Source organism: Pelecanus crispus, chromosome 14, assembly GCF_030463565.1.
Source record: "Pelecanus crispus isolate bPelCri1 chromosome 14, bPelCri1.pri, whole genome shotgun sequence".
NCBI lineage: Eukaryota > Metazoa > Chordata > Aves > Pelecaniformes > Pelecanidae > Pelecanus > Pelecanus crispus.
The window spans coordinates 8,193,446-8,203,519 of record NC_134656.1 but is presented as its reverse complement, the minus strand read 5'-3'; the positions used below and the strand labels follow the sequence as shown (position 1 = coordinate 8,203,519).

At 40.6% G+C, this 10,074-nt stretch overlaps 1 protein-coding gene across 1 annotated transcript; it reads left to right on the top strand.

Moving 5' to 3' along the window:
• The first annotated feature begins 1,849 nt into the window (after positions 1-1,849).
• On the top strand, positions 1,850-9,772 carry TSHZ2 (teashirt zinc finger homeobox 2). Its single transcript, XM_009484354.2, has 2 exons — positions 1,850-1,922; positions 6,702-9,772. Exons 1-2 carry the CDS (start codon positions 1,850-1,852, stop codon positions 9,770-9,772), a joined length of 3,144 nt encoding a protein of 1,047 aa, XP_009482629.2.
• Positions 9,773-10,074: the final 302 nt, after the last annotated feature.

Sequence of the window (10,074 nt, the reverse complement as noted above, 5' to 3'; positions counted from 1 at the left end):
TTCTGATTGGTAGCTCATGCCATTTAAAGAAATTTAGATTGGTATTTAGGGGAACCTAGGATAATGAAAGAGGGAAAACATAATTTGAAACTTGGATTTGAAATGAGGTAATCTATAAATTTACAAAGCCACTCTGCTGTTTTCCACAACAGTGAATAGGACAAAAGAAAACAGAAGAAAGGCAAAGAGAGACAAAAGTTTCAGGCTGATGTTTTCATCAGTGAAGTGATTTACACTGGTGCAATTAAAATGACTAATGAGGAAAACATATTTGCTGATACTGTATTCCTTTAATTGTTCAGGACCAACCGGTGTTTTGGAAAGCACCCTTTGCGTCTGCACTAGCAAGGAAACGCGAGGCACATGGATGTTGTGGCGCTGTGATGACTGCCTGATGGCGGTGTGGAACGTCGCCCGCTGAGGACAGGGCGAGGACTTTGGCACGCGGGACGGGCGGGCGGGACGGCGGGGCAGAGCCGGGGGCTGCTGCTCCGCACAGCAAAGGGCTGGGAAGGTCGAGGTCTTTGCATTCAAGAGGTGCAACGATTCATAGCCTTCATTAGAAGCACATTTGTTGAAAATACAATCTGGAGAATGTCAAACACCTTCAGCTGCTTGAAACAACGAAATTGTAAGTCCCAGGGCTTTGTAGAAAATAACAAACAGAAATGTTTTTAACCAAAGGCAAATTACTCAGTCAGGTACACCGTGAGCCCTCATGTAAGGAACTAGAACTGTTGGCTCTGAACATGGTTAAATCCATTTCTGCAACAGCTAGCGCCTGGCAATTCAGCCATTCAAACTGACTGAATCCAGAGCAAGGCAAATATGACCGAAGTCGCTTTTTTTTCGCAGTGCAATAACTAACTATGTAAACAACATCATCCTTAAGGAAAATTATTCAAGAAAAAACTCCATAATAATTCTGTCCCTGCTATCAACTCTCAGCTCAGCAGAGCGCATCAGCTCACCTCTCTTCTTTCAGTCTTCCTTTTGTTTGGTTTTTTTGCCTGTTTTATTATTGGTTTTGCTTAGAGTTTATGGGTCGCTCACAAGCCAGTTCCCTGCACATAAGCTTCCAGACACTGATCATTTTCATTTGACTCATAACTGTGTACAAAAGACATAATCTGTTCTCCTTTGTGCTGCTAAAAGTCCCACTGAAACTAGTGGGTATTTTGCCTTCTTAACCAGTAGGAAATTGGACATTTAATAGAAAACTTTATAATACAACTCTAATTAGAGTACAACAAAATGAAAGCCCAAAATTGCTTCATTTCAGCATCATATATAAATAATGGTTATGGCTCCACGGAATTGCCTTTGCGTGTTAAAATTCAGTTATGGCAGAAGCCACTCCAAGTTTCCTTGCTCCTAAGCTGCAGAGGCTTGCAAGCTTGGCACCACAGACGTTGCTTCTATCCTCCAGCAGTGGATGGTAGTGGATGTTTCTTTTCCTACTCTGCAATAGGCAGAAATTCATGCCATGGTATCAGCTGCTGTAACTATTTGAAAAAGAAAGGTCTAGAAAAAAGGCAAAGCAATGTTGGGAAAAATCTCTCCTTTGAGATGACATATTGTTTTGGAGACAAAATTGCATCACTAGGGTGGTGATTGGAGCTTCCTAACTGGGCCACTGCAAAATTAATTTGGATGTGATGGTAAATAGTAATAGCAGCAAAAGGTTCTAATACCTTCCCATTATCCAAAGTAATTAACTGGCTTCCCAGAGAAGAGGTGATTCAGCATATGCAGCCCTTTCTGAGGTTTTGAGACCATCTAAAACCTTCCTCAGCATGCACATAACTTTAGGATAAACCTCACACTACCAGGACATTTAGTCCAGGTGATGGAGATGCCCTTCATCTCCTACACCCATGATTCAGAACCAGACACTCTCATCTCCCTCCGTGGTGAGAATGGTAACCTTTCCCTGCGTTTTCTTTCCATCTTGTAGAACTTAACAGAAAGTTATTTCCCTGGTAGTACAGAAATGTTAACATAGTTTAGAAAGCTCTGAAATGACATAATTCAACCTTGTATTACAGATTTCGTGTTTTGAGAGTTCTTTCTATGAAACTCCATTGTATTTCCAGAGTTCTGCATTGGTTTTAGCCCTGTTAAATTCCAAAATGTCTTTGATACAAGAGTTATGCAACAGAATAGGGATTTTTTTTTTTTTTTCCCTCAGTTGCCTATTTATCTCTTTAGTTGATTTTCAAACTGGGATGAATCTATAGCTATGAACTTCTACAAAGAGCCAGGGTAAGGTTTGTCTTTGGGTAGCTAATGTAGTTAGACATTTTTGAGAAAAAGGAATGAGAAATGGTCATTATCCATTATCTGCATGAAATATTTCAGAGAAAGAAACAGCTTCTGCCAAACACAAAAAGATGTTTGAGCTGAAGCCAGACAAGAAGGAAACAAGATCACCTTATAGCACTGTAAGATTGCTCTACTAATGATGTTATTTCAAGTAAAACTGGAATATATATATGAAGAAGTGCAGATGGTGCATGGGTTTTACATGGATTAGCAGCGTTGTTCTGGACAATGATTCACTGTCCCTTTTCTTGGCAGAAAATAAATTTTCCAGTCTTGGAAAGAAACATGTATATGTATATTTTAAGAAATGTTTCTCTATGTGGAAAAAGAGCAAATTTGAGGGAAAATAGCATCCACTGGTGGAAAAATTAACAGTCAGAATGAACACTTTAAAAAAAAATGTAGTCACACTCTACAATTCAAGGTCAGAAGTGATGTATAACGTGGTGCAAATTACAGGTTAGTCGCGGGTGTGAGGGCCTGAAAGTCAATATTGGATTCAACATCCCTGGGAGCTTTGCTCAGTGCTGTCTCCATCATAGGGTCAAGGCTTCAAGGTGGATGTGGATGGAGTTTTAGACCCCTAAGTTCAATAAAGAGTTTTTGCAGGTATATTAACTGCACTTACTTTCTTTTAGCTACTCTGTAGAAATACGCTAGAAATATCTAAGAAGACATTATCTTTTGAAGAATAAAGAATTGGCTGTTTATCACAACCCTTGTCCTAAAGAAGCAGATTTCTTGAGTTACCATGAATCCAATCATGAAGGCACAGAGGGAAATTTTGACAAAAGTTAAAACATGTTAGAATTGTATTTATGATTATTATCCATATGGTAATATTATCCTTACTGATGTCATGATTTTGACATACGCTATCTTGGGATCAATCAGCACTAAAACCAAATACTGTATTTCCATTTAGGAAGCCAGAAATTGCTTCCATTCAATGCTCTGAAGCTCCTGGATTTTGTCCAGTCTTCAAGATAGTGAAATTTCAGTCCCCCACTTTTTCAGGACCGCACATTGCCCATCTTACATCTCTGCCTGGGCCTGTTTAATTTTGGTGGGAAAAATTCTCATCTGGGAAAAGGAGGAAGCATTCATCTGATTACTCAGTTTGGATTTCTTTTTTTTTTTTTTTTCCTGTAAGTCAGCTATGTATGAGCATCTCAGAGGCTTGGAATGTCAGAATAAGCCTGGGGGAGAACTGGTGGGAAGAGAACAGGTCACTCAACAATTTATTATATGGACATCAGTATGACGTGCAAAATTTATGCTACTTATTACAGACTCTGCATTTAAAGCATGTGGCTGTACAGGCTTAAGACACCCTTTACTTATAAAATAAATAATGCAAAGTCCACTTAAATTAATGTTATTTCTGTTAAATAGCTACATCAGTTAATATCAAACTTCATGTCCAATGAAATTGTACTAAAAACCACTGTTGGAAGGACACATGCATTTCTTGTACCCTAGGTTGCCTGCACAGAAGAGGTCTGCACTGTCCTTAATATGCCCACAGCAATTTAAATCATTTAAATAAACAGAAATGGTTTTACAGGTAGGATACTGAAATGTGTTTTCAAAGCTGCCCAGAACTCTTAACCATTAAAATGAACCTGACTCATAGTTTTATGAAATTTTGGTGGTGCTTTCTAGTAAGTTACTTTTACCACTTTCATAAGACTGTGTTTGTATCTTATACAGGCACAAAAAAGAGGATTTCTCAGCACGAGTTACTCTTCTGTAAAGGTTATAGTAAACATGTCAATGCCTAATTAAGCAGAAAATTTTATCTGTATTGTGGGGGATGTGCAGCTGTCTGGTACTTCTGCTTCTCCTAGTAAATCCTTTTAGAAGGACAAAGGATATTGTGAGGAAGAAACTACTGTATGTATCTTCCAAAGGAAAAAATTAGCTTCCAGTGAAAAATGGGTTAATAGTATTCAAAGAATTGGTGCTGAAATGGAGAATCAAATTTGCACCGACCCAAAACTGTGTGAATGCTATTTGTTGTCTGTTTTGGCTGATTCCTTCATTGGATTCCCTCCTTATTTTTGTTTTGCTCAGTGTAATATGCTTGGCACTGTGATACAGCCTGGCAAGGGGCCAGCGTCGCTACCTACGCTGTACAGTATCTCTAACACCGTGAGAACCATGTCAGTCCGGCTCATCGGTTCGTGCTGCTTGTTTAACAAGGTTACTACTCATGACGTGTAGGAGCTTTTGCCGCCTCCATGTCCCTCCGCTCTTCTTGGTGCCCTGAAAAACATGCAAGCTCAGAGAGGGGTACATGGAAAGTATTATCTGGTTATTAGGGAAGAAGTTCAGAGAGGAGAAAAAAATACTTTGTGTTGTGTGTTGTCTTTGCTGCCTGCCTCAGTCTGATCATCTGTAAATGGGGCTACTAATACTTGCTGTACCCCAACACACGACTAAAAGGCTTATTTTTTAATCTTTAACAATTAATATTTAATATTTGGCTTCTTTGCTGAAAGCGTCTGCTGAAGAGCACAGTCTTCCTACTACTATGTGATCATTATTTTATCATGCTAAAATGGTGTCCAGGTCTTTTACTCATAGCCACTGCTGTTATCTTTGCCTCTGGTTGTGAAGCTGCCTGGTATCACCCCTGCTGTAAGCCAAGCCCAGCTCTAAGCTGGTGTCATCTGTGCAGGTCCTAAGACCAGGAGGAGGGTGTAGGAAAGATGACTCCTGTGGGTTTCTTAGCCCATCCACAGACAGAGCCATCATTTCCCTCTTACACTGCAGCTTCATCCAGGAAACAGTTCCTCTTATTCCGGTTCATCTCTTCGGCTTGGCGGTAAATGTGTTGGAAGGGGTGAGATACACATGCAAATAGATTGAAAAATGGAAACACATACCTGAAAAAACTGTGGAAGGCTTTGTCCATGTGTTAACCAATATGCTTCTACCTTTTCTGCCCATCCCTTTTGATTTGCTAAAAGGATGTCATTTGTGCAGGAGTGCCAAATTCAAGGGAGCAAAATGAGCCAGGTTCTCAAAAAGCCATAAAAAGGCTTTTCTCAGAAGATGGGAAGGAATTGGATTTTAAACAAATAACACTTTTAGGGTCACTTACCTTGTGCTTTCAGAGGTTTTAGGGTTAATTCACAATTATGAGTACTAGTGTTTTATTTTATTTTTGCTTAGGGATTTTTAAGGGCAGCTTTGATTTGGGGGATGTGGGGGTTTTGGGTTGGGTGGGGGGTTTTTTCACATACTTACCTGACACAAAAAGCTCAATCTTAAGCAAACACGACAAAGTACTCCTGAGACTGCAGTGCAGTCACTGGGGTTAGCAGCACTGCCTTTGCACCTAACTGGAAGAGCTCATCAACATATCTCCTACTAAGACCTGTGCTTCTGAAATCAACATTTAGTTTTGATGAGTGCCTGTCTATAACAGTGAATTGTTTCAATGTCTGTTTGCATTGTGCATAACAGCTTTGCAGTGGCTGTTAAAAAAATTACCCTGGGGTTTTGTGGAAACATATCTGAACCATTCGTTCTGCTCCATCCCTTCTTGTGGGGGTCTGGGAGTGAATTGCTGACTGTGTTGAGATATTGTGAATTTATCCAATGACTGCGATGGAGCCAGTTCACCGTTAAAAATCCTCTTCTCTAATTCTTCAGTCTGTTTTTAACCAGATAATCTCCTGTAACTTAGGCAGAATTACTGCTGATACAAGGCCAGATGCCACCCCCCAATTCCTTAATTAATTAATTAATTAGTTAGTTAATTTGTCAAAGAAAAGCACAATTTGCTTTTGTGGTACACAGTACATTACTTTTATAAACAAAAGAGTTCCACTTATGCCTATTAGCACTTTCAGATATTGTATTTTGACATATAAATTATTTGTGTACATTCTGAAGTGCATTTTTAGGTGATCAGATGGCAAAAGGTTACTGTACCTAGATGATGCTATGAACCAGGAAGATTATGTCAGTTATTTTCTTCTGTTCCTTGCCAATTCCATCCTTTCTTTCACTGAGGCTAAAAACAATTTGATAGAATTGAAGCTTTTAGTATAAACTTTAAATTCTTACATATGAATTTTCCAACTGTCCCATTACAAGGCAGTTAGAATTATACTCCCATGACAGGAAAATTATTAACTCAGAATCTCTGGCAGTTATAAAGAATTATGATCATCTGCCAATAAAATGCAGCAACCTTCTCAAAAAGAGACATCATTTGGCTTTTGTCACTTCCAGAACGTACAGGCAATAAAGTTGTAGATTAAAATGAAGTCCGGTAAAGAAAACATATAGTGAAACTAGGAAGCTCGAACTGTAGTATTCTACTTTAACAAGTTATTTCATATATTGACATTACATTTCAGGTTATGTCCAAGAGGAAGATTTAAAGCAAGAGGAAGATATAAAGGAGGAGGAAGAAGATGATGACGACAACAACTCAACTGCTCAACTTCAGGGCAGCAATGACACTGGCACGGATGAGGAACACGAAGTGGGTCCTGAGCAGAAAGGGAACTTTAGTTACCAGAATTCCCCTGTCAGTCATATATCTAACCAGGATGCAGAAAATGAATCGCTACTAAGTGATGGTAGTGACCATGTGGCAGATATTAAAAGCATTTGCTCTAGAGAGCCACAGGACACAAAAACCAGCGCCCATCCCAAAGCCCAGAATGAAGCACATGATTGCATGGATAAAATGACAGCAGTCTATGCCAACATACTGTCAGACTCTTACTGGACAGGCTTAGGGCTGGGTTTCAAGTTGTCTAACTCTGAAAAGAGGAGTTGTGACAACAGAAATGGAGGGAACAAAGCTGATTTTGATTGGCACCAAGATGCGCTGTCAAAAAGCTTGCAGCAGAATTTACCTTCCAGACCTGTCTCGAAACCCAACCTGTTCAGCTCGGTCCAGCTCTACAGGCAGAGCAGCAAAATGTGTGGAACTGTGTTCACGGGTGCCAGCCGGTTTCGGTGCCGGCAGTGCAGCGCTGCCTATGACACACTGGTAGAACTAACGGTTCATATGAATGAGACAGGTCACTACCAAGATGACAACCATAAAAAGGACAAGCACAGACCTACCAGCTACTCAAAGCCCCGAAAAAGGGCTTTCCAGGACATGGACAAGGAAGATGCACAAAAAGTTCTGAAATGTATGTTCTGTGGCGACTCTTTTGATTCCCTTCAAGATCTGAGTGTTCATATGATAAAAACAAAACATTACCAAAAAGTGCCTTTGAAGGAGCCGGTACCAACCATTTCTTCAAAAATGGTCACTCCAGCAAAGAAACGTGTGTTTGATGTTAACAGGCCTTGTTCCCCTGATTCCACGACGGGGTCTTTCTCAGACACTTTTTCTCCTCAGAAGAATGCGAACCTACAATTATCATCTAACAACCGCTACGGCTACCAGAATGGTGCCAGCTATACGTGGCAGTTTGAGGCCTGCAAATCCCAGATTTTGAAGTGTATGGAATGTGGAAGTTCCCATGATACCTTGCAGCAGCTCACAACCCACATGATGGTCACTGGCCATTTCTTGAAAGTCACAAGTTCAGCTTCAAAGAAAGGAAAGCAGCTTGTTCTGGATCCTTTAGCTGTGGAAAAAATGCAATCACTGTCTGAAGCACCAGCCAATGACAGCCCGGTTTCAAAATCAACCAGTAAATCACCTGCAGAATGCATAGCTCCCACCTCCGAACTAAAAAAAGAAAGTAAAAAAGATAAAGCTGATGACGCGAACAAAGATGAGAAAACAGTAAAAACTGAAGAGTATGAAGACACTCTTCAGAAACCACTGGATCCCACAATGAAATACCAGTACCTCAGAGAAGAAGATTTAGAAGATGGTTCAAAGGGTGGTGGTGACATTTTAAAGTCCTTGGAGAACACTGTCACAACAGCCATCAATAAAGCTCAAAATGGAGCGCCCAGCTGGAGTGCATATCCCAGCATCCATGCAGCTTATCAGCTCTCAGAAGGAGCTAAACCATCTTTGCCTGTGGGTTCCCAAGTACTGCAAATCAGGCCAACGATCACCAATAAATTGAGGCCGATAGCTCCGAAGTGGAAGGTCATGCCTCTGGTCCCTATCTCAGCAAATGTGGCCCAGTGCACTCAAGTGAAGAAGGAAAGTGATGACAAGGAGGAGGTACAAAAGGACTATGCTAAAGAGGGCATCCAAGCTGAGCCTGCCTCACTCAGCCAGAGCGAGAGAGAACCTCTCCTCAAATCTGAAGCCTCTGTGGAGCCAAAAAAGATAGAACCATGTCCCTTGAAAGAAGAAGACAAAATTAAAGAGGACAGCGGAAAAGAAAAACCAGTCCTCAAGGAGCCAACAGCAGCTTCTCTTAGTAATGGTTGTGCTGCTGCCAACCATTCGTCTGAACTGCCTTGTGTCAACCCTCTCAGTGCGCTGCAGTCAGTACTGAATAATCACTTGGGCAAAGCCACTGAGCCTTTACGGCCTCAATCCAACTCCAGCCCCAGCTCTAGCACAATTTCTATGTTCCACAAACCTAATCTAAATATGATGGAGAAGCCAGTTTTATCTCCTGCTCCAACCCCACCAAAGCCTGCAAGTGTGTCCAGGCACTATTTGTTTGAAAACAATGATCAGCCTATTGACCTGACCAAATCCAAAGGCAAGAAAGCTGAGTCAGCTCAAGCACAATCTTGTACTTCTCCACCTCAAAAACATGCTCTGTCTGACATTGCTGACATGGTCAAAGTTCTTCCCAAAGCTACTACACCAAAACCTGCTGCATCTTCAAGGATCCCGTCTATGAAATTGGAAATAGATGTCCGACGCTTTGAGGATGTCTCAACAGAAGTCTCCACTCTGCATAAAAGGAAGGGCAGACAGTCAAACTGGAACCCTCAGCATCTTCTCATTTTGCAAGCTCAGTTTGCTTCCAGCCTCTTCCAGACATCTGAAGGTAAATATTTACTATCAGATCTAGGCCCACAAGAGCGCATGCAGATTTCAAAATTTACTGGACTGTCAATGACCACCATCAGCCACTGGCTGGCAAATGTCAAGTATCAACTTAGGAAAACCGGAGGAACAAAGTTTTTGAAAAACATGGACAAAGGACATCCAGTCTTTTATTGCAGCGACTGTGCGTCTCAGTTTCGAACCCCATCTACTTACATTAGCCACTTAGAATCTCATCTAGGTTTCCAAATGAAAGACATGAACAGGCTGGCTGTGGAGCAGCAAACCAAGGTAGAGCAAGAAATCTCCAGAGTTTCAGTTCAAAGATCTCCTGAAACAATAGCTGGAGAAGAGGACACAGACTCTAAGTTCAAATGTAAGTTGTGCTGTCGGACATTTGCGAGCAAACATGCAGTAAAACTTCATCTAAGCAAAACACACAGCAAGTCACCAGAACACCATTCACAATTTGTAGCAGAAGTGGATGAAGAATAACTCTTAAGGTATGCATGCTCTATAGTGAGTTTTAATTTCATCATTTTAAGGAGGCTTCCTAAGACATTTGTACTTTCTTAAATGTAGGAAAACAGTATAAAATGCATAATGTACTCCTGTTTCGTTAATCTAATTGCATGTACATATCCATTTTATAATGTTTTCAAGAAGAGAGCTTGGTAAATCCATAACCACATTGTCCTAAATAGAAAAGTTGCTTCTTACTGATATTTTCAAAATAGCTGTTTTCCCAGTTCTCACTCTCTTTTTTGTTTCTAAGAATTAATTGTTTCATGTCCTAT